This window comes from Temnothorax americanus, unplaced genomic scaffold, assembly GCF_048541705.1.
Source record: "Temnothorax americanus isolate GAGA-0224 unplaced genomic scaffold, ASM4854170v1 Scaffold157, whole genome shotgun sequence".
NCBI lineage: Eukaryota > Metazoa > Arthropoda > Insecta > Hymenoptera > Formicidae > Temnothorax > Temnothorax americanus.
In genome coordinates this window covers 172874-197733 of record NW_027509294.1, presented here as the reverse complement: position 1 = coordinate 197733, position 24860 = coordinate 172874, and the positions used below count along the sequence as shown (strand labels likewise).

The following is a 24860-nucleotide window of genomic DNA, read 5'->3' as shown; positions in this document are numbered from 1 at the left end:
ATAAAATTTTTATCATAATTTCTCTTTCTGCTTAGCTCAATTTAAAGTTCTTTATATACATTTTTTTGAACAATTATAACAAAGATATAAAGTAACGTTTATTATTTGTTTAAGTATTCTTTGTACGTAAATAACTCCACATTATGTTACAATATATACAATAATTATTTAGTATTTTTTATTGTAAATATGAAGCTATGTAATAGAAGAAGTAAATGTTACGAAAGCTATACGATTACTACAGCTTCATGTTTACTATAAGATATATACAAAATAATTGTGTACTGCAACATAATGTGGAGTTTATATATATTTACAAAAAATGCTTAAATAAATAATTGATATAGCTGCAAATAATTGTAATATTATTATTTTTGTACAAACTTTTGTATAAAAATAAAATACAAAAATATATATAGGTAATCTGAATTATAGTTTTTCGAAGAGTACGTATATTTAACGGGATTCTTTACTTTTTTATGTCTTTATTTTATGATTATTACATAAACCCGTTCTTGTACATTCACCATCAATGATACGGATCTGAAAGGGAAATAAAAAAGATTAACAAAAAATTGTGTAAAGCAATTGAACTTTTAGAAATACATAGATGTATGGTTGCATAACAATTAATGCATAATACTATCATGCCAGTATAATATAAAAATTGTCAAATCCTATTTTCTCACTTTAGAATATTAAATTCATAGAAGTTTTTATATTTCAGCATTATTGCCAGTAATCATCAGGTACTGGAACTACTGGCGTTTTAACCCACGTATTGGTACCTGGCAAGAAATACCCGCAATATTCATCCCTGCAGTCTTCTGTGCCCGCTTCAGTGCAGATACAGTAGATACATTCAACACGGTACCATTTGCCCGGATTACATTTTCGCTGATCACCAAAAAAATAATCTACGATGAAAACAAAACTATTAATTCTCAACTAGGTAACTATATATACATATTTCGCTTGAGCATAGCTTATACAAGTAGAACACGAAAGTCACAATATAAGGTCAAAAAACGTCAAAATAATGGTAAAATGATGATAAAATGACAAAAAATTTATTTTGCCGTCATTTTGACATTATTTTGATTTTATTGTGACTTGCTCTTCTACCTGGATAAAGGCTTAAACAATTGATAACTCAGTGAACACACAATTTGATTTGAGACATTTGTGTTGTCTGGGGAATAACAATGCTTGTAAGCACAAGAAGTTTTAGTTACTCACATGCTGGCACTGCTAAAATTTCTGGTACGCTTAAACCGATTATGCTGACCATTACAAGTACCACAAGTATTTTCGATGCCATAGTTTTGTCTTTCCGTACGACTCGAGCACTTTATTTGCTTTGGAAGTCGACTTCTTTTTGACGAAGCCATGCACGGCGAGGCTTTTATATACAGTCCCTTTAGGTCCCATAGCGTGATGACATTTGAACTGTGCCTTTCTTTGTACTCTTTCTCGTATGTATTGACAGATAGCGCCGAGCGGCTAAGGCACGTTTGAAAGATTAACGCAGGTTTTAAAAAAATACAATTTAGAAAATGACGGCATAATGTGCACGTATGTACAATGACGCAAGATAAGATTATCGCGCGTACGTGTATAATTTTTTATTAGCATTTAACCGCTTAATCTTTTCGTGACGAATGGTTATAGTGGGGAGACTGATCTTGCATGTAGCAATCACTGTTGTTGCTAAACAGATGATAGGCAGATAACCTCCGCCTATTCTCCGTCCTAATCTCCGGGACAACTGTAACAGTAAAGGGGGTCAATTGTATGTACCACATTATTTATAAACAAAAAATGGTTATTTATTGGGTTTAATTAACCAGTCTTACGAGCTTTATATTAGAGACGTGCCAACTATTCGAATACCTATGAATTGAATCGAATCGAATCGGGTAATATTCGATTCGATTCCAATTCGAATTTCTGATTCAAATCCGAACTATTTGAAAATTTTGAATCCAGATGATTCAAATACGAATAGTATATACCTATATTGTCAAATTTATATATGTTTATAATGCATAAAAAATGTGAATATAAACGATTTAAATTTTTCCAAATATTATTACACTAACAATAAGATTGGAAAGGCACATTTATGATCGAAATTGCAAATAGTTTTTTATAGATGCCATAGTTTTTTATGAAAGCTCTTATTCGCTCAATTTTCTTTAGCTATTGATTGTTTTATCATTACATTTATTTTATATAATTTTTAGTATTTTAATAAGTTGTTAATTGTGTGTGTGTACTTATTCATGTTGACTTTGGTTTATCAAGTCATGATATATTTTTAAATGTCTTCTTAAATTTTAATATTTGTTAAATACTTTTTTAGAATTTACAAAATCTTGTGGCTCATAACTTTCACGGTATAACACGGTATTTAGCGACTCCAAACCCTTTCTTTGTCATATAAAAAACTTCCTATTCTTCTAAATTGTTGGTGACCCACAAGCGAGAGACTCGTGCGACGGTTGCGCCTGAAAGCGCGCCACCCGTGCAACGACGTCGCTCATTGGTCTGCCTAGAGTCCCTTTATAAGAGTCTGGACAGACTTTGGGAGTGCAACAACATGGCGTGAATGTCACGTATATAAAGACTCTATTCTAGACGCCCTAGATGGAAGAAAAACACTATGGCGTCGATGACTACACGTAATTGTTGTATTGTTGTGATATCGTGAGAGAATTCTACAGAGGCTGTGAAAAAGTGTGTTTGTCTATATTTTTATTTTGACTTGATAGAGATAAGATAACTAAAACTTTAAAATACCTGAAAAGAATATTTCAATAAAATAAATTATAATAGTATACAATTTATTGATAGAGAAAATTACGAGATGTATATATAGATAAATGCATGACATTGTCATTTTCATTTTTTATTAATTTTGTAATTCTTTATTTCAAATTCTAAGACACCTATTCTGTAAATGTTAACGACATCATTTCGTGCTTTGCGCAGGTATGTAACACTACAGTGCTACAGCAAAGCACGTAACAATATCGTTAATGTGATACTGGCACGTAATATGCACGTAACTTTGCGGAATGGATTCCTGTCGAAATTATACTGTTTTCCCAAAAATACAATAGAAATGTAGGAAATAACAATTCCGATCGGAATCCATTTCGAAAAGTTCCATAATACGCACCTTGAGAGAGGCTCCTAAAGCCCGTATCAGACTACCGACTGCGAAGGCCGACCCGACTGCCGATCGCGACTGCCGACTCACATCTAGCCAATAGACCATGACTGCCGACTCACATCTAGCCAATAGACCATGGTCTACGCACGCTGAATGATCGCGAACATCTATATATACATACATAGATGTATTCTTGTATAAATGTGTGTGAAGTGTGTGGAAGTGACTTTGTTCAATAATCTGCAAATATTACACACATATACATATTTAATACACTTTTTAAGTACAAGGATGTGTAAATTACTATAATAATAATAATAATATAATAATAATAATGATAATAATAATGATAATGATAATAATAATGATAATAATAATGATGATGATAATAATAATAACGATAATAATAATGATAATAATGATAATGATAATAATAATAATAATAATAATAATAATAATAATAATAATGTGATTTATTAGATTATTATCACAGGATTAACTTTGGATTATTTCTCTTCTGTTGTTTTTTTATAATTACTTACATTTTGATTGACGCATTTATTTAAATAATCTCTGAATTTTAACTATTATTTAAAAGAACATCAATATTTGACAATATCTTATCATTGATAAGACCATTAACCATTAACCATTAACAAACAATTAAACCATAATTCATTATTTTTAATGAGCTTAAAGAATCATCATATCCTGTCGCTACTTCCACCCAGTTTCATACTAGGGAATTTACTTTTACTTGTTTTAACTAATTATGTATTAAGATATGAGTGCCATGATTTATGAATAGTATTTGCTAACTGATTATTGTTTTTATTAACCCTAGAAAGCATATATGAATTTTTTCATACGTGAAAGGCCAAGCGGCCTTAAATAAATAAATTACCCCAAACTTGTACCGAGTGTATAATGTTTTTATTTGTTGTTAAAAAACTTTGTAACAGATAATTTTTTTTGCTCTTTAATAGGAAAGACGATGGTAGTCATCAGTTTCTGGTATTAAAAAAAAAAAACAGAAACAAATTTCGAAAAACAAAAAAAACACCAAAAATTTGACTAAAATGACTTTTTTTTATAAAAAATGCTGTAGTTTTTCATGAAATTCACCGATTTTAAAAATTTCAATGAATTTTGAAAAACGAATAAACAACCTTCAAGGACATGTAAGCCTTACGTAAGCGTTTCTTAAAAAAATAGTATATTTTAGAACGTCTGAAATAGAGGAAATGACGAAAAACTGTCGGATGGGAAAAATCGCAAGAAGTAGAAAGTAAAACAGATTCTGTCAATTATTATTTATTTGAAAAGTAGTCATAAGTTATAAAAGTATATGGAAACAGTATAAAATTAACTCCACAAAAACTTTACAAAGTTTTAATCAGTTGCTGTGCAAGAACAGCACAGAGTCATTCTATGCTCGTCGTTTTTACAATGCTTTACAATGCTTTTTTTGTCAATAAAAATTTTACACAAAAAACTTTTGAATACACGCTAAAAACGCCAAAAGTCATTTTTACAAAAAATCTGAAATATACTTACTGTGATAAATGTCGAGCGTAAACAGCTGACCGGGGGTAATACGTTACCCTAAACGATTTTCTTTTTCGGTCACAGCTGCTGTACGGATCTAACACACTCGCTGAATAACGGAAATTTTTTTTAAGTATTGCGATTGTTACTGTCTGCATTGTGAGTCCAATTAAATTTATTGCGTCAGTGCAACTGAAAATTTAAGACACGCTTTACGGCTCATACGATAATTGGTTCGTCCTGGCCATATTAAGAGCAGTACTGCTCAAAGGCCATATCACAAAGAAGAAGAAGAAGCTGAATGACGGAGGTCGACTGCCGGATGACTAAACTGAATTATGGAGGGTCTCGGTATGAAAACTAATCTTTCTAAGTTAGGGGCGTAATTTGAATTTTGCGTGGGGTACCGTATTACCCCACATATGCTCTCTAGGGTTAACTCGAAATTTTGAAAAAAAAAAGGAATTTTAACTATAATATAATGATTTTATTATTTAGGTTGCTTGCAAGTTTCAACTGAAGATGTGATTGGTGTATAAATTTGAGATGGTGTATATAAAGATATTTATATTGTTCTATATTATTGTATTGAATTATTTTTTAAGGTTATTGAGACATAACATTTGAATTTGTTACTTACTAAATGTTGAGATTATTTTGTTAAATATAATAATTATTTGTTAAAAATTATTTGTTAAAAAATTATTTTAAAATAATTTTAAAATGACACACATTAAATATAAAAAGTATTTTGAAACATATTTTTATTACAAGTTGAAGACCATTCGGGGTTTTCATATACCTATTCAAAATACTTTACTCAGAGTCGTCTATGATCCAAAGATTTTTAAAATTTGACCGTTTAATCGGTGAATAAATAATTTTTTTTTCTTTTCTAGTGTGTCTTATTGTATAGAGTGATAAATGATAAATAATTAATCTATCTTATTGCCGGAATATAAGAGATAATTCTTTACAAAATAAACCATTCAGTGGTTGTTTTCATTTTCTTTATGTTATTATATAAGAATATAAAAATGCACTTATGTGATATTATCATATGTTATAATAAGTAATCATATAATCGATGTCCTTTACATTTTTCATGAGTGTCACATAAGTGCATCAAGATATAAATGTAAATTAGTGATATAATTAAAGATAAAATCACAAAACAGAATAAAAAATTAATGCTTCACGGAGAAAATTGTTACGGTTGTTACAACAATGTTCTCTATGATTAAAAAAGAAATGTATGTAAATTCAAGTTAAATTGATATTACATTCAATGTAGCTGTTAAGATATGCCCATTTATACAGTTGTCATAACCGTAGTTCTTGATACGTAACATTCGGTTATAATACCCTCGTATATGGTTGCCTCAACCAAAGGATTATTGCTATCCCTCTTATGTGGTCTGTGCAGCACAACTATTATATGGTTGAGAGATCCATAAGATATAGCTGCACGGTACAGCACTGAATCACTGCATGATTGAGAGTTTAGTTCCATTGCGCGCGCATAAGAATTTCTGCATAGAATAAAGTGGATTTGATAAGGATGTTTTAACTTTAAGGCCTATCTACATAAGACGCAGAACGCGAATCGCAAGCACACACACAGTCCACATGTCAATCTAACCTCTTTGTGTATAGAGGTTAGATTGACATGCAGACTGTGCGTGTGTCTTGCGACTCGCGTTCTGCGTCTTATGTAGATAGGCCTTTATAAATATACTTTTTTCATAAATATATTTACGAACACAAAATTTCGTAATGAGCCGACACTGGTTTCTGACATTCACCCGACATTATAAGAAATATTATATCATATATCCAATTCAAAATTTTATTACTCTTTTTAAACTGAATTTGTTTCTTAAGATGATTTTTGAAAAATTATATATTTGCGTTAGTTGACATATGTAGACTATATATAACACTTACATTAAATTAAGAAGTAGTCTACCACGTAAGGCAGTTAGCTCACGATCCAGAGGTCCCGAGTTCAAATCCCACCAAGGGTGTGTTTTTTTTCAAATACGAGAGAATATTTATAATCATAGACTGCATCTTAAGAAACAAATTTAGTTAAAAAATAGTAATAAAATTTCGAAATAAATAATTTTTTTTGTCAGGTGAATATTTGTTCATTATGGTTGTAACATCCATATATTATGGTTGCAACATCCATATAGTAGCTACCCTCACTAAGGTTAGGGCAACCATATGGAAACCATATGGAAACCATAGGTCACTTCCAGAGTACTATGGTTTCCATAACCCTTTTGTATGGATGGGCGAAAATTAACAGCATTATTCTGTTGTACCAACCGTAACTTTTTCTCCGTGTTTAATTAAAATTATTAATTATTTAGTCGTCGATGCAACCGCAGTTGTATCGGTGATTTAATGTATTTGTTGTTTTATGATTTCACCTACATTTTATATCCACTTTGAACTCGATTACTTATTTACATGGTGTGTCCGGAAAGTAATGAGAATTATTTTTTTACGCTATCCAAAAGGGCTGCGTGAGGAAGTGGGACCCGATCGAGGTAGTTGAGAGAAAATCTTGGTTGAATTCTTCTCAGTTGAGCCCGCTTCTTTCGAAGGTTGGTTTTCGGAGCGCTGTTTATCCTAAACGACTTCCCTTCCATACGACGAAGCATACTTTCCCATACGTTGTCTTCAACATTTCTAACGTTTCTGAGAAGCTGTTTTTCCAAGTTTCACGCAAGATTTAATTACGTAATGCTCTTCTGAATTTTCGTTCACGACGATATATTGAAAAACAAGGATGCACTTTTGTAACGTACCGACCGTTCGAAGGGTTCGGGCTCAACTGAGGAGGGTCCGACTGTATATCTGAGATGGCCCTTCAATTACCTCGACCATCACTTTCCTCATGCAGCCTTCCTGGGGAGCGCAAAAAAATCATTCTTATTACTTTCCGGACACACCATGTATATGAGCAAAAAACATTATATCTAATAGATTTGAATAATTAGTAAGAGTTCTTTCAATGTTCAAATTTAATATTTATATTTGTAGCTTATTTGTCGATTTATCTTATTATTAAATTTATAGGAATATAAAAATGTAGAAGAAAAAAACGCAACCTGATTAATGTACATATAATTAATGATACGCTTAATTGTCTTAATACATAGATGAATACTTTATATGACACGATACAGATTATACTTTTGTAGAATGGGCAATGCTTAATTCACAATATTTATCTATATGTTATACACTGTGTAATAAGTGCAAAGCAAATAATTACTTGTTAAGATATTGTGATAATGAAGACATAATTTTAGACATATGACTTACTTATTCCTTTACTTGACCCTTTACTTTTCTTCACTTCTTTCTTTACTGTTTCCTTCACTTGTTTCTTTACTTATTCTTTTACTTGTTTTTTTTTCTTTACTTGTTCCTGATGCTTCTGAGTCTTCCTGACGTTTTATCTTTTTTATAGTCGTATCTATGTCTGTATCATTGTCCGTATCATTTAAATTGAATTTGAACCGCGGTTTTCTTACATTTAGCTTGATTATGTAGACTGATTAAAGAAAAATAAGAAATACAATGATATTAGTTCTAATTATATACCCTACTTCTTTGGAGGCCAAAGCTACCACTTTAAGGATTTTATTATTCGAACATTTATAGAAGCAATAAGACTCAAATATTACACAGAATCACAAACGGAATTGCAGGGCGGCGGTGTGGTCTAGTGGTAGAGCGCCAGACTCGTAATCTGAGGAACCAGGTTCGAGTCCACTAGAGCCATAAATCATGGAAAAGTTTTTTCTGAAAAAAACTGCGCCTCTCCGTGCAAGATGCGGAGAAAACTGGGCTCCGTCTTTCGGAAGAGACGTTAAACTGTTGGTCCAAAGGAGGAAAGGAGGAAACAGTAAAGTAGTGGATGAATTGAAGGTTAGGGTTGGGTACGTCCCTTCAAAACGCCCTTTAAGGCCCCTTGGGGTATATAAAGTAAATTTTTTTATCTTTTTATCACAAACGGAATTGCGTTTGAAAAGACGCAAATTTGATTATATATTATTGATAAAATAATTATTATATTAAATGCTTTGATTAACATTTGTATCCGTTACATTTTCTTCAGCTATTCAACATTTTATTACTATCTCTATATTATATTCTTTAGTATTTTATTAAATTTTTTAATGTATACTTACTCATGAATTGTTTCCAAGCGAGTATTTCGCATAATTGGTATGCTTATATGTCTCACCACAAAGGTCGAACATATCACACGCATTGGAGGTATGCTTGATGTATCATCACAACGGTCGCACATCATACGCATTTCGTCTATTATTGTAAAGAATCCCAAATCGAAAGTGTTTTTTTCCTCTTCTTCCGCATTTCCGTTAATTTGTCTTTAGGTTTATATTTCAAGTTCAGACAGAGTTTTGTATTGGAAACTCACACCTGTCCTTCGGCTGACAGGGCTCTAATAAATTTCAAGTTCAACAGTTAATGTTAAGATAAGAAATTCGGGCGTTTTGAAGGAACTGATAAATCTATACCATATATTACCAAGGGAAAATACTTATAAGATTTGCAAAATTACAGAGACTTGAGGTGGAGAAATATAAATTTATTTTATTTACAAAAGCAATTACGATAACCACGTGGTTGTATTGAGTTCTATTTCATGGGTGAATAATTCTTTGCACAAGTTTCTTCGGTAATCCACGCTGTCCGCAATAAGTAGAAATCACAATTTACGCTATGAATTTATTATAATTTAATATATATACAAGACAAAACTCCGAAATTAAAATTTACGCATTGAATCCCCAAGCAGCATTTTTCGGTTAACTTTCCGACTAAGGACTACTTTTCTACTAATCACAACGTTGTAAGCGGTTCAAGAAAGTTATAAAATGTAACTTATAATTACTAACGTTTTTTGGACGTTGTCTAAACGTTAAAATTACGACGTGCTTTTTTTATCACTTTCCCAACGTCAAATTCGAAACAGTTTAAGTCCTATTACCCGACGTTAAGATATTTAACGTTCGCCTGACGTTATACTCTGCACTACACTTTTCGAGCGACTTCAATACGTAATTCCCAACGTAAACCAACGTTTTGTTATCAAACGTTGTAAAACGCTAACGTTGTAAAACGTCGCCTTTGGTCATTTCTGACTGACGTTAAGAAATCGCGAGAAATGGTAACAAATTCTGCCTAAATGAATGTAGAGCAGATTACTGCTGCATCAAGCGGGCATCGTCGACGGCAATTCGCGGCGTCGTGCGTGAGCTACGAGGATTATGCGACGAATGTTGACGATCCACGGCCGAACCGGTCTATCTCATCTCACGCGGTTATCGTCGCGTCGTCGGGAAACAACGCGCGCGCGCCGCGCGATTCACAGCTCGAGAGCGCGTTCGCTCGGCTGCACGGCTGCCATAACCATGCTCTAGATCACCATATAGATGGTATTGCATAGGTCGGATTTGGTTAAGATATACGACTCATTCGCAAATCTAGTATATAATTTTTAATTAATTGATACTTTATCGACATGTTAAGTCAGTTTGGCGACCTTGTTAAGACTTTTAGTCAATACAGGTACAATTTTGCCTACAGTGGTATACTACTTAGTTTGGAAAAGTCTGAAAAAGTTAATTATTTTATACGAGAAGACAAATTTTAGTAGAATTTATCGCACCTTTTACTACGTAAAGTTTGATATAGTGTGGAACGCTGACTTCGCCATTTTCATTCCTCAAAGAGGAAGGCAAATAATCCGCCATTTTCCAGTATATTTAGATTTATATTTTTTAACGCACTTTATTAACAATTTAAAGCACTTATATAATATCTGTTGTTAAGGTTTTTACAACATATTTATCTTAAAAGTAATTTTGATGAAAAAAAATTAAAATTAATCTACACTTTGGAAAATTTTAGTTATTTATTAGAATATTTAGTAAATTGGAATATTTTAGAAAGGATTCGTCTAATTTCGACTTATCATTTCCACATTTATCAATAAAGTGAGTTTTGTTATACAATTTCAGTGCTGGGTTCGTGTATTTATGGCAAAATTACAATAGTATCAAAGACAGCGCAAACTATATTTTTCCTATAAAGCCATTTTATTTGTGCCAAATTGATAAGTACGTATTATGATACATTTATTACACCAATGCCGTCATATGGTTTGAATGGAAGCACGAAAACTACACCTAAAATGTACGTTGTGAAAAAATAACCTCAGGTCTAGCCGAGTGCACAAAATCAAAGTTTATACATACCAACGTTAAAACTGGTGGAAAAAATGTAACCTCAATTTAACTTATATAAGTCGGATTCCAACGTTGGTACAACCTAAATTTGATTCCCCAAATTAGTGCAAAAGAGGGTTGAAACGACGTAGCGAAAACGTTGGATACCAACGTTAAGTGTGTTTATCTTAATGTCGGGCGGACGTCAAAATGCTGCTTGGGTCAAGAGACACGGCAGTGTCTCGCGCCATACACGCGAAGCGAGATTGCACCGTGACTCTTTTACGCGACGCGACGGCTTGCGAGTATTTAATATACAGGACAAAACTCTTCGAGGATGACTAAGCATTACGATAGACGGAAGGAAAGGGCCTAAGCAGAATGGATGTCTTGGCAGTGTTTTATGCTTTAAGTCTTTGCCTTATGTAACGCACAATACTGTACAGCATTGTGTCTCTTTTCTTTTTCCTAACTTGCTACGCAGCCACGTGTTCCCCTTTTGTTTAGGGTTTTCTAATCGATATTTATCGATATTATCGATATTTCCATGCGCGCGCGTCAGCCGTCGTATATCCTAAAAGGCTGCGCACAATAAGTGCAAATAGAAAACAGTTTAATATTGATATATGTCGTTATTATTGCCCATCAGAAAATTTTTTTTACACTATGTAGCTCTAGCAAGCAAGCTCGCTCTAGCACTGCATGAAAAAAAAATAAATAACACCAAAATGGTCTATTTGCGAAACTTGTGCCTACATTGGGACTATTAATCAGAAAGCTTTAAACTACAACATATCAAAATTTCAACCTATTCGCGACCGAAAGCCATTTTCCATTGATTTGCGGAGTTCTTTCTGTAGCTCCTAATATGCAATAATCTATATCATTTTTATTTGTCAAATATTTTATTTTCTAGCAGTTGGCGGTTTTTTTTTAATTTAAGCCAGTTTATATAGTAAAAATATCATACGTTTATCTCGATCTTTCAACTGCATTAGAATTTTTTAGTTGTAGTATGACTGGGAGATAATTTGGAAGTATATAACAATTGATTGATTTAATTAATAACTATTGCTGGGCCACTCGCAATGACTCGATTGGCATAACATCGTATTATGACCAATAAAGGTTATATTATAGTCCAGTTTTAGAATAATGCCAGGTTTCGGAAATAAAAGCAGCATTAATATTATTATCAACTAAAAAATAATTAAATTCAAATTCTTTACTATATTAATGTGTGTGGTTGTGCCATTCCAAAGACAAAGTTTTAGATTCATTTATGGCTGCTTTTTCATTCAAATTAAATAGATTAGTTCAGCCGTTTCAATAAAGTCTTGTAGCTTTTTAAGTACTCTGTACACTACTCTACAAAAGGCCAATTTGATGTTAAAATTTTGTATAACATTTAGCATATTTTTAATATTAATCGTCGTGCATATGATTTAATTAGAAAAAACCGAGACCTAATTTCTTTGCGACAAGTCGCGCTAAACAGTCGCTTTTATTCCTTGGGCAATCATTATTTCTCGGACGCGATTACGTTATTGCGTCGCGACGTCGCACTGGCCGCTAGCGTATCAATGTCGAAACGTCACGGACGATTATAATTGCGCAAGGCTATTGCGATAGTTGCCTAAATTAATCTACAGATTAATTTAGGCACTTTTGCACTTACAATTAGTGCTTACTATAATCGACATCTTTTTCTTTATTTGCAATGAGCTAATTGTAAGAATCATACCAAGTAATTAAGATATCATCAAGGTACACATTAAATGGTAAAAGATTGATAAATATAAATTTACAGCTACTGAGAAAAACTAAAAGTACAATTATATTTATAAAATTATGGAACATCAAGAACATTTAGCTAACAAGGGGACCTTCAGGCTAACGGATTTTTTTTTTTTTTCGTACTTATTGTACTTGAAGGTCATCACTTGGACATCAATTTCCCAAAGTATTAAGGCGCGCTTTTCAAAAAAACTCGAGAAAATCGACTTTGAAGAATTCCGAGCGCGCTATGTACACAGAATTTTAATTTTAATGTAAAATTTATCAAATCTATGCTAATTAATATTTAATCGCTTTTAATTTCGTTTTCAATGAAAAACTTACATCTTCTTATTTTGAATATTGGTACAAAAATGAAAAACGTCAGGTAGGAAATAAAATGGTTTTATATTTTTGAAAATTACGAGAAAATACAGCGCAAAAATGATATTAATACAAATATTGTTTAATTTTTAAAAGTGAATTATATGATATAAAATATATAGTTTAAAATATATTGTATACAGTCGTTTTACACGTCAATATGAACGAATCAGGATGATAATCATCGTAAAAGCAAGGGAAACAATAAGTTTCACGGCATCTAGCACACCGTACAAACGCAGATATTTTACAGGCGCAAGGTTTTTTAAAATGTCTATTGGAAAACATACTTCATTGACGTTCATAAAAATGTCTCTGTCATCACAAAGGTTTGAAGCGAATCGCCACGCGTATCGAATCATGTTCTTAAAGATTGGAGAGAACAGCTGGTGATGTACAATAGATTGAATTTTAATGCAATTTTCTCAAGAATTAATTAAAATGCCTGTAAAATATCTGCCTGTAAAATATCTGCGTTCGTACGGTGTGCTAGATGCCGTGAAACTTACTGTTTCTCTTGCTTTTACGATGAATATCATCCTGGTTCGTGCAATATTGACGTGTAAAACGACTGTATACAATATATTTTAAACTATATATTTCATATCATATAATTCACTCTTTTAAAAATTAAACAATATTTTTATTAATATCATTTTTGCGCTGTATTTTTTCGTAATTTTAAAAAATATAAAACCATTTTATTTTCTACCTGACGTTTTTCATTTTTGTATCAATATTCAAAATAAGAAGGTGTAAATTTTTTATTGAAAACAAAATTGAAAACGATTAAATATTAATTAACATAGATTTGATAAATTTTACATTAAAATTAAAATTCTGTGTACATAGCGCGCTCGGAATTCTTCAAAGTCGATTTTCTCGAGTTTTTCTGAAAAACGCGCCTTAATACTTTGGGAAATTGATGTCCGAATGATAACTCTCAAGTACAGTAAGTACGAAAAAAAAAACAAAAATCCGTTAGCCTGAAGGTCCCCATGTATAAGAGTCATCGAATAGTTAGAGGATGATAATTATACATTCGTATCCAACTGCATTTCAGATAAAAACTAATGAGAAATTCAGATCTTTCTTTGAAATAAAGACTAGCAGATTCGATAGTTCTAAATTCACGTTCGTTGTTGTTTGTTCTAAACTGGATACTAATTATGGTCGTCGTCGCCAGCATCATTAATTGGAATATTAAGATTTTTAAAGCGACTCTTTGGCTTCCAAAAGAGTATATAAGGTGCATAATTAGAACCATTAGAACTAATATCCTCGCATTTCTTATTTTATTAAACAATCTACATAAATGTAGGATAACCGGTCCAAGTTCAAGCAAGGATGATACGAACAATGATATAGATATACCAGATTTTTCGCCCGCGCTTCGCGCGGGCTCAAAATCCCCGAACTCACTCATTAATTAGAAGCACCTTTGATATTCTTTCTCCTCAAATTTTAACCTACATTTCCAAATTTTTTTTTAAAAAATAAAAAATAATAGATAATATTATAGATGCAGATTAGTATATTGTCAAATATTTCAAAAATGAAATCCCTTATATTAAAGTCTTCAAATTTTATTTTTGCTTACGCCTCGCGCGTTTTTACCCTCTGTTGACCCGCCATTATTAACTTTCTTTCATTTTCTTCTATTTTATTTTCTTTTTTTGAAATCATTAAAGAATAAAAAAAATTTTGACACCGGTTTCTAGAAAATCAATTCTTAATGAAAAATTATCCATTAATAAAAAATTAAACATCCTCCAAAAATTAAAAAAAATTTGATACGACTCTTATTTCATATATAATTCTTTAAGATTTGGTCAATTAATTCCCGAAAAATTGGAAAAAATTTTGTAACCGGTTCCCAAACAAATCGGTAACAAAAAATTGTACACTTTATAGCAATCCCGGGGAAATTCTACCTTTATTTCATATGTAATTCTTTAAGATTCAATTATTTCCCGAGAAATTGGAAAAATTTTGTAACCGGTTTCCAAAAAAATCGGTAACAAAAAATAATACACTTTATGGCACTTCCCAGATATTTCTACCACTACTTTATATACAATTGTTTGAAATTCGGTCAATTAATTTCCGAAAAATTGGAAAATTTTCTGATACCGATTTTCCCAAAGGTCGGTAACGAAAAATTATATATTTTATGGCAATCCCCGGAAAATTCTACCCCTACTTCATATAATTTTTTAAGATTCAGTCAATTAATTTTTGAAAAATTAGAAAAATTTTGTAACCAGTTTCCAAAAATTATACACTTTACAGCACTCCCCGGAAAATTCTATTTCTGTTTCATATATAATTCTTTTAAATTTGGTCGATTATTTCCCGAGAAATTGGAAAAATTTTGTAACCGGTTTCCAAAAAAATCGGTAACGAAAAATTATACACTTTATGGCACTTCCCGGGAAATTCTACCCTTATTTCATGTACCCTTGATTATTTCCCGAATTCGGTCGATTATTTCCCGAAAAATTAAAAAAATTAGAAAAATCGGTTTCCAGAAAATTGGTAACAAAAAACTATACACTTTATGGCACTCCCCGGGAAATTCTACCTCTATTTCATGTACCCTTGATAAAAATTCGGTCCACTAACGAATGAGTAGTTCGCGGTCAGACAGACAGACAGACAGACAGACAGACGTCCGGTACTTATATATATAGATGGGTATATAAAAAAAGCAAAACGTCAAGAAAACTCAAAAGCATCGTCTAGGCGTGAATCGGGCCGCAGTCTAAGAATGTGCACAAAATGGTACAAGAAACAAGGAACAAGTGAAGGAACAAGTTCTTAACAAGTAATTACTCGCTTTGAATTTATTACACAGTACATGTAAATGAATTTTGTGAATTAGACATTGCTTGTTCTATACAAGTGTAATCTATATGATCGTATCGTATTATACAAAGTGTTCATCTATGATGTATTAAGAGTTTCATATGATTATTTAAATCCATTAGATATAACATTTCTCGCTTGATAATTGAGTTTAAAGTGATATAAAATGTAGGTCAAATCACAAAACAACGATTACATTAAAAAATAAACTATTGTAGACTTATTTCTTCCGTTACTATAGCTTCATGTTTACAATAAGAAATACAAAATAATTGTGTATTGTAACATAATGCTGGAATTTATTTGCAAAGAATATGCTTAAATAAATAATAAACGTTACTTTATATTTTATATCTTAATTTGTTAAAACTGCATGCTTTTAGAAAAATAAAGACTTTAAATTAAGCGCTAAGCAGAAAGAGAAATAATAATAATTTTATAAGATTAAAAGAATTTTAATTTACAGAACAAGGGAATAGAAGGTATTTAAGTGCAAAGTTACAAGTTTACAAGAAACACATTTAATATATATATTATTAGAATACAGAATTATTCGGTTATTTCCGACTAAAATTGTTGGACACTTTTCTCAGTGACGGTTACATTCATTATTCCCATTCTCAGGGATCCCAAAGCGATGGAAGTGTTGTCTGTTCAACAGGTTGTTCCCAAAAATCATCGGGCGCCGAAATTTCTTGCGCTTTAACCATCTGCCCTTTATTTGGATCAAACACCTGACAGTAATCTCTGGTGCATTTTTCTGTGCCCTCATCACAGTAACAAATATTACAGTTAGTATGATAACTTTTGCCCGGTACACATTTTCGATTAAAACCTATTTGCAATAAAAACAAAATTATTAATTTCTAGACAACTGTATACATATATATTTTGCTTGAGCACAGTTTAAACGATTGGTGAATAATACTTAATTCGCTCCGTGCGATGGTATACTATAGCGGAAAAGTAGGACTTAGGGCGCTCAGGGTGGCCGAAATTTGCATTATTTGTTGGAGTGACAGTTATTATTTTCTAATAATCTAGTACATCGTAATGGAAAAATTACGAAAAAGAAACTTAAATTGTTGCGTGCATTCGTGTAAATATGTATTTCACAGAAGATATTAAATTTTGTTCATTTCCAAAAGCATTGACAGACGTTTGCAGTATCATACTGCATCTTATTAAATGACTTACATTTGCACTGCGCAATTCTTCAACGCGAACTATATGCGATATTGCTAAGGGTTTTCCTTTTAATATTGCACTTGGATTAAATTCAATGTCATGAGTGATGGGCCCGAATCCCGTTTGTATGATAAGGCTCATTGCAAAAAGTCAGAGAAAAATTAACTTATATTAGAACAAATATAGCAAAAATCTATTTCAACTGATTTGTATATAATATAACAACAATTTTTTCATCAATGAAATTAAGATTTAAGTTATTTAACGACAGTTTACGTAAAATGTGCGATATTTTACCAATCGTGGCACCACTAGTCTCTCTGCACACAGCGAATTGTAAGCACGAGAATTTTAGTTACTCACTCGTTAGCGCAGATGAAATTTTCGGTACAATCAAACCGACAATGCTGACCATTAAAAACACCACAAATACCTTGGATGACATGACTTTAGCGCTTCGTACAACTTAGAGTACTTTGTTGCTTTGGACGTCAACTTCTTTTTGACAAGACCATGCACGATGAGGCTTTTATATACAATTTCCTTAGGTCCTATAACGTGACATTTGAAATGTGCTTTCCTTTTCTGATTCTTCCTGTATTCTTTCTCTTCTTGTATTGACGGATAGCGCGAAACGGCTAAAGGCACGTTTGAAAAATTAACGCACGTTTAAAAAATACAGTTTAGAAAATAACGGCATAATGTGCACGTGTGCACGTTATATAAAATTATCACACGTACGTGTACAATGTATTATTTTAGTGTCTAACTGCTTAAGCTTTTCGTGACAATTAAGTGGCCATTATATAGAGGCCGCCCGCGAGACTGATTCTAAAATTATCCTAATTAAGTAATAATCTCTGTTGTTGCTAGACAGATGACAGATAACGTCCGACTCGTTGCGTACGCGTAACAATAATAGTCATTTATCTTTTTATTAACTCTTGCCATCCATCTGAGGTCTTTTTTGACCTTACGCATCTGAAAATAGCGATATTTTCTATTTTCATTTTTTGGGGGTTTTCAACTAAATATGTTTTTTTTATACTTCACACTTTTAATGTTTTGCAATTTTTATTCCATAACTGTTACATATGTTACGTCCTGTGGACTTCGCGATTTCCTTTTTTCATAAAAAACTTTTCGTAAGATGTTTTCCTTACAGAATTATTTTTAAGATGACGAGAACCGAATAATATTTGTAGATCGGCGGGCAGGTTACTGATGATAATAAATTTTCATTCTTTCCGACATCAAATCAAACAAATACGTATATTAATTGTGAAACCTGCGCCGCCGGTCAATAGCCGGTCAGGCCGTCATACATTCCCAAGGAAAATTCATGAAAAACATTTGACGCCAGACAATAACAGATAAAACGAGACGATAGAAATTTCGAAATCTAGCGTCTCGATCCTTGAGAAATTGTGAAACCTGCGCCGCCGGTCAATGCCGATCGGGCCGTCATATACACTCCCGGGGAAAATTCGGGAAAAACACTTCACGCTAGACGATAACAGATAAGGATGAGACAATAGAAATTTCGAAATCTAGCGTCTCGATCCGTGAGAAAAACATGTTTTTCAATCGATGACTAACAAGATGAGTCATCATCGAAAAACAGGTCATCCACCAAAAGGTTGAGACATATTCCCTTGTGATAACCTATCTCTAAAAATCATATATAAACCGCGACAGCGCGACACCAATATCGACTCCGAAATCATAGACGGTCTAGACCGCGCAGAACGGCATTCATCGTTTCCGGTCTCGCCCCGTGCCGTTGCCTTTATATTTATTATAACTAAATTAACGCTAAAGGCCAGCAAGTATTAAGTTCTTCAAATTTTCTCTCACCTTTACCTTTTCTCCTACAAAAAGTCTATTGAATTCTCGGATCCTCGGATTTTATTTCTCAAATTTCGTCTCAACTCTACCGCAAATTTGTATATATAATATATAATTAAATAATTATGTACATTTAACCGCGACATATTTGCTAATTTTATTTTTATTTCGGTCCGACATACAGCCTACATTTAATTTACTATAAATGTTTTCAATTCCGCGTTCAATTTGCATGATCCTCGATAGGTAGGTACATACACATTACATTATTTAATTTCTTTTTTCTTTTTTTTCTATGTAATTTTTTCATTAATAACAATTCTGTAATAATCCGAGCAAGATGTCAAGTTTAATTTAGATTTTTTTTCTTCAAAATCCTGCTCGATGACCTTCGTATCATTGTAACACCCGCACCTTTCCCACACACATACACCTCACATACATACACATGCGTATATAATGATTTGCCTACTTCTCTATTGTAATCACACTCCGCTTAAATTCTATTAGATCTATTAGATCTTTTCTTTTATAATAAATGTCTAAATGCCTTCGTTATTAATAAATGTATATTAATTGTAAAATGAATACCATTCATTTCATAGAATGAGATCTCGTCTTCAGCTCCCTTGTTCTCTCCGAAATTGCACACGGTCCGATCCCTGGTTATATGGAATATTGACCAAAAATAGGACCACGAGTGCACGAAACTCACAGTAGGCGTAATAGCGTCCCTTCTGGACGTTGACCCATGACTGGAGTTTCCCGAAACGTGCATTCGTCTCGAGGCACGCGCCTTTTCCAGCGTGCACCCGAGATACGATAAGATCTCGTTACGTCTTTCTATCTCTCCTCCTCTATACAGATAGCCTTTCTCTTTCTATCCTTCGAAACCTAATATTCTACAAATTCCGGAGTTTGACGTAACATTCTTATTCATTGACTATTATAGATAGAATCAGTATATAATAGCAGCTTAAAATACATTTTATTAATATTAAGACAAGATAATGTTTTTATTATGTAATAAAATTTTAATCACTCGACGAGACAAATGCGATGCAGCATAAATTAAATGTGTCACATTAGTGAGACAAAATACATATAATAGGCTGCATAATAAGCAGGAGAATGCAACTTTAAATATGTAGAAAACAAAGGAGCAAGTTCCTTTACATCAACTACACCCTGAATATCAGTTAAAAACCATAAGGAAAGTGATGAATCTTTGCAGCTAGTGATACGTTTTCTTGAACAAGATACTAGAATTATTTTAGAATAGGTTTTCGAAGAAAGGAAACTTAAAAGTTATAAAATCCAATTACAAATTAATTCTTTATATAATTACTTAATGATATATGTAATATTCTTTCTTGTGTAAAATTGAATTTATTTAATTTCTACAAAATAAATTGTAATATTGTTCTATTGTTTAGATTATTAAAGGCAATTACATTGCCTTTTTTTTAGAATACGCGAAATATTCTCGTATCTAATATGCATATCTGAATTTGTAATTTTAATTTATTGAAACTTCTTTTAGCAGATGCCACAGTTGCAGATAGAGTAAAATATATTCGTATAAGCTATATAACTATACTAGTCGCCCGCGCTAAAAAATTAAAAAGATCGGTAACAAAAAATTATACACTTTACAGCATTCCCAGGAAAATTCTACCCCTGTTTCATATATAATTCTTTGAGATTCGGCCAATTATTTCCCGAAAAATTGGAAAAATTAGAAAAACCTGTTTCCAGAAAATCGAAAATTTTGGTACCAGCTTCCAAAAAGATCGGTAACGAAAAATTATACACTTTACAGCACTCCCCGAGAAATTCTACCCCTGTTTCATATACAATTCTTTGAAATTTGGTCGATTATTTCCCGAATTTGGTCAATTATTTCCCGAAAAATTAGAAAAATTGGAAAAATCGGTTTTTAGAAAATCGGTAACGAAAAACTATACACTTTATGGCACTCCCCGGGAAATTCTACTCCTATTTCATGTACCCTTGATAAAAATTCGGTCCACTAACGAATGAGTAGTTCGCGGTCAGACAGACAGACAGACGTCCGGTACTTATATATATATAGATTCGTAAAATATATTTGTAAAGATATAACTATATTTGGAAATTGTTGGCCAGTAAAATAAGCAGAGTTTGTTTTATATATATAACGCGATTTATTCAGATATTACTATCGGTTATGATTACAATGGATACACGTGGTCAACCGCACGCTAGAAAGAGAATTAAAGAAGAATCTATAAGTATATATAATGCAACACAGAATAGATAGGCGTCGGTAATATCGCGATTTGTTAGTTCGAGTGGAGCCACTTCGTATTTCCAAGAGAAATATTTCTTTTTTTTTAATTATTTTTTATTATATAAAGTAATAATTCTTTTAGAATATTAATATTATTTATATTTTATATAAAATATTTTAAATGGGTAATTTCCGAGCAAATATCTGTTGAGACGTTATTTAAGTATGTCATACAAAAATCTTTTACGCTATTTTCCAATTCTATTATATTATTTTTAGTAGTATATTAATTTTATTTTTAATATACTTACAAGGGGACCTTCAGGCTAACGGATTTTTGTTTTTTTTTCGTACTTACTGTACTTGAGGGTCATCACTCGGACATCAATTTCCCAAAGTATTAAGGCGCGCTTTTCAAAAAAACTCGAGAAAATCGACTTTGAAGAATTCCGAGCGCGCTATGTACACAGAATTTTAATTTTAATGTAAAATTTATCAAATCTATGCTAATTAATATTTAATCGTTTTCAATTTTGTTTTCAATGAAAAACTTACATCTTCTTATTTTGAATATTGGTACAAAAATGAAAAACGTCAGGTAGGAAATAAAATGGTTTTATATTTTTGAAAATTACAAGAAAATACAGCGCAAAAATGATATTAATAAAAATATTGTTTAATTTTTAAAAGTGAATTATATGATATGAAATATATAGTTTAAAATATATTGTATACAGTCGTTTTACACGTCAATATTGCACGAACCAAGATGATAATCATCGTAAAAGCAAGGGAAACAATAAGTTTCACGGCATCTAGCACACCGTACAAACGCAGATATTTTACAGGCGCAAGGTTTTTTTAAAATGTCTATTGGAAAACATACTTCATTGACGTTCATAAAAATGTCTTTGTCATCACAAAGGTTTGAAGCAAATCGCCACGCGTATCGAATCATGTTCTTAAAGATTGGAGAGAACAGCTGGTGATGTACAATAGATTGAATTTTAATGCAATTTTCTCGAGAATTAATTAAAATGCCTGTAAAATATCTGCGTTTGTACGGTGTGCTAGATGCCGTGAAACTTACTGTTTTCCTTGCTTTTACGATGAATATCATCCTGGTTCGTGCAATATTGACGTGTAAAACGACTGTATGCAATATATTTTAAACTATATATTTCATATCATATAATTCACTTTTAAAAATTAAACAATATTTTTTTATTAATATCATTTTTGCACTGTATTTTCTCGTAACTTTCAAAAATATAAAACCATTTTATTTCCTACCTGACGTTTTTCATTTTTGTACCAATATTCAAAATAAGAAGGTGTAAATTTTTTATTGAAAACGAAATTGAAAACGATTAAATATTAATTAACATGGATTTGATAAATTTTACATTAAAATTAAAATTCTGTGTACATAGCGCGCTCGGAATTCTTCAAAGTCGATTTTCTCGAGTTTTTCTGAAAAGCGCGCCTTAATACTTTGGGAAATTGATGTCCGAATGATAACTCTCAAGTACAGTAAGTACGAAAAAAAACAAAAATCCGTTAGCCTAAAGGTCCCCTTGTTAGTAAAAAAATTAAATTTTTTTTGTTGCTTTAGGAAAATTTTTATAACGTTATGTATTACTATATCATAGAAAGTTAATTATAAAAGTCGTTCGATTATAGATAAAAGAATCCATTATCGATGTACAATATTCACATTAAAACAATAAAGATTTCATTAAATTTAAATTATTACTTTATGCATTATATGAAATATAAATGAATATAATGTACATACAAAATTAAATTAGATAGAAATTAATTTAGATATAAAAAGATATTACTATTGCGAATTAATGTAAGAGATTTAACATTATATTTTCGTGATGTTAAAACGACCCGTCGATGGTGCGATATCATATTACGTGACTTGATGCAAGTGCAAGCATGATCTATTGAATTCACGCATTTGGAAAGTGAATGACCGCCGTAAAATTTTCTACGCGGGTGGCATACAATACCTACTAACCCAGAATGTCCAAAAAATTCGGTCAGTCGATGAAATTGCTAGTAACAGCATTTTTATAAAATGCCGTTCGAATATATACACTACCGCTCATAATTATTCGAACGACAGATATTTTATATCTTATTCCGATTTAAAAATTAAATAAACGTCCTACAAAAGGTGGAAGATATAGTAGAAAGAGCAAAATACTTATAGGCGGAGAGCTGACGACACTTTTGGCCAAGTGATTTTATAAATCACGATTTTTCGTTATAACATGCGTGGACGACTCTCCTTCGACCGTACTTAGAGGGTTTAAAAGTACGCAGGTGAGAAAAAAAACTGATTTTCAAGTCATAGTATAAGTCTTAATTTTTATCGGATATTGATAATTGATTACTCAGGAACATGCAAATAAATTGCCAGTTCGATTGCTCGGGGGGAATTAATCGCCAGGCTTAATTAAAAATAATTAAAAATAGTTATTTTCAAGTCATACTATAAAAGCTGGGTTTTTTTTACTAACAAGTATATAGTGCTAACACATACCACCCAAAAAAAGCCAAGTGAAAATTTTGGTGGCAATATCTCTAAAAAAATTATTGAAAATGCACAAAGCCGGCGGAGGGGTCTGACGGTTATATCCGGCTATTATGATATTAACCACTATAACTTTTATTTCGCTATTTTCTTATTATTACTCTTATTATTATTTAACTTTGCTATTTATTTAATACTACAATACTAATTTTTCTTTAACTGTAAGTAGTCAAGTATTACGACAACTAATTATTTCTAAACACTTTTAAATTGAGACGCAGATCGTCAAATACGTGCAGGGTATTCGCTCCTACCTAAAATTTTGGATGGCATATTTTCCACGAAGCTAAAAGTCCCATTTTGCTCAGGTAGCATTTTGACGAAGGCAATGTTACGCGATATTAGAATACTGAAATATCGTGTTATTAAATATAAATTAAAATGCAACGCAAGCTTCTTTATGAAAAAAATTAAATGTATATGTAAAATTAAGTAACTGTAAATGTGTTAAAGACTGGAAGTCGGATCAATCGATGCGTAATTGGTCTCGAAGCAAAAATTAACGCATTTTCCCCATTAACTAACTTTTACCATGAATACATTTTGATACGGTAAGCTATTGCCCGTGGATGACTCTCACTATTTTCCTTTACTGCAGATGACTTCATGTCGCCGTCAACCACGCTAACGCAAAGTTAAAAATGTAGCCGGCCCTTCTCCTCGGCTCCCTCTTTCCCTCTCGGCGCGGCGGTCGTATTCCCATGTGTAATTCTTGGCTTCGAAACAATTCGACACTTCAATACTGTTTTTTTAGAAAAGAAGATAATTGGACTAATACCACCACTATTCTTCACAAAAAAACGCAACGCTGCGCCAGCAAAGCCATTTTCTTTTATTTTTACATACTATTTATTATTTATCAATTTTTTTCATAAATTGATACGATAATAATGATAGTTAAAATACACGTTT

At 32.0% G+C, this 24860-nt stretch overlaps 2 protein-coding genes across 3 annotated transcripts; both read right to left on the bottom strand.

Moving 5' to 3' along the window:
* Positions 1-180: 180 nt before the first annotated feature.
* LOC143895392 (uncharacterized) lies at positions 181-6093 on the bottom strand. 2 transcript variants are annotated; one of them, XR_013256321.1, is made up of 5 exons: positions 6010-6093; positions 1614-1768; positions 1240-1503; positions 690-917; positions 181-543 (listed from the first exon to the last, which is right to left on the bottom strand). XR_013256321.1 is itself a non-coding variant. In XM_077402461.1 (3 exons), the coding sequence occupies exons 1-3, from the start codon at positions 1319-1321 to the stop codon at positions 530-532; spliced, it is 225 nt and encodes a 74-aa protein (XP_077258587.1). In that variant the 5' UTR covers positions 1322-1560; the 3' UTR covers positions 194-529. The 2 variants fall into 2 exon arrangements, 1 of the variants encoding a protein (XP_077258587.1); XM_077402461.1 differs by lacking the exons at positions 1614-1768; positions 6010-6093 and having other exon boundaries at positions 194-543; positions 789-917; positions 1240-1560.
* Positions 6094-16506: 10413 nt separating this feature from the next.
* Positions 16507-18097, bottom strand: LOC143895397 (uncharacterized). Its single transcript, XM_077402469.1, has 2 exons — positions 17584-18097; positions 16507-16867 (listed from the first exon to the last, which is right to left on the bottom strand). The coding sequence occupies exons 1-2, from the start codon at positions 17663-17665 to the stop codon at positions 16653-16655; spliced, it is 297 nt and encodes a 98-aa protein (XP_077258595.1). The 5' UTR covers positions 17666-18097; the 3' UTR covers positions 16507-16652.
* Positions 18098-24860: the final 6763 nt, after the last annotated feature.

What these genes read in the sequence shown, in the direction of transcription:
- LOC143895392 (XM_077402461.1), bottom strand. Translation starts at nt 1,321, where the DNA reads ATGGCATCGAAAATACTTGTGGTACTTGTAATGGTCAGCATAATCGGT. An exon ending in AATTTTAGCAGTGCCAGCAT is followed by an intron (nt 918 to 1,239) that starts GTGAGTAACTAA and finishes TTTTCATCGTAG; the next exon opens with ATTATTTTTTTGGTGATCAG.
- LOC143895397 (XM_077402469.1), bottom strand. Translation starts at nt 17,665, where the DNA reads ATGTCATCCAAGGTATTTGTGGTGTTTTTAATGGTCAGCATTGTCGGT. An exon ending in AATTTCATCTGCGCTAACGA is followed by an intron (nt 16,868 to 17,583) that starts GTGAGTAACTAA and finishes TATTGCAAATAG; the next exon opens with GTTTTAATCGAAAATGTGTA.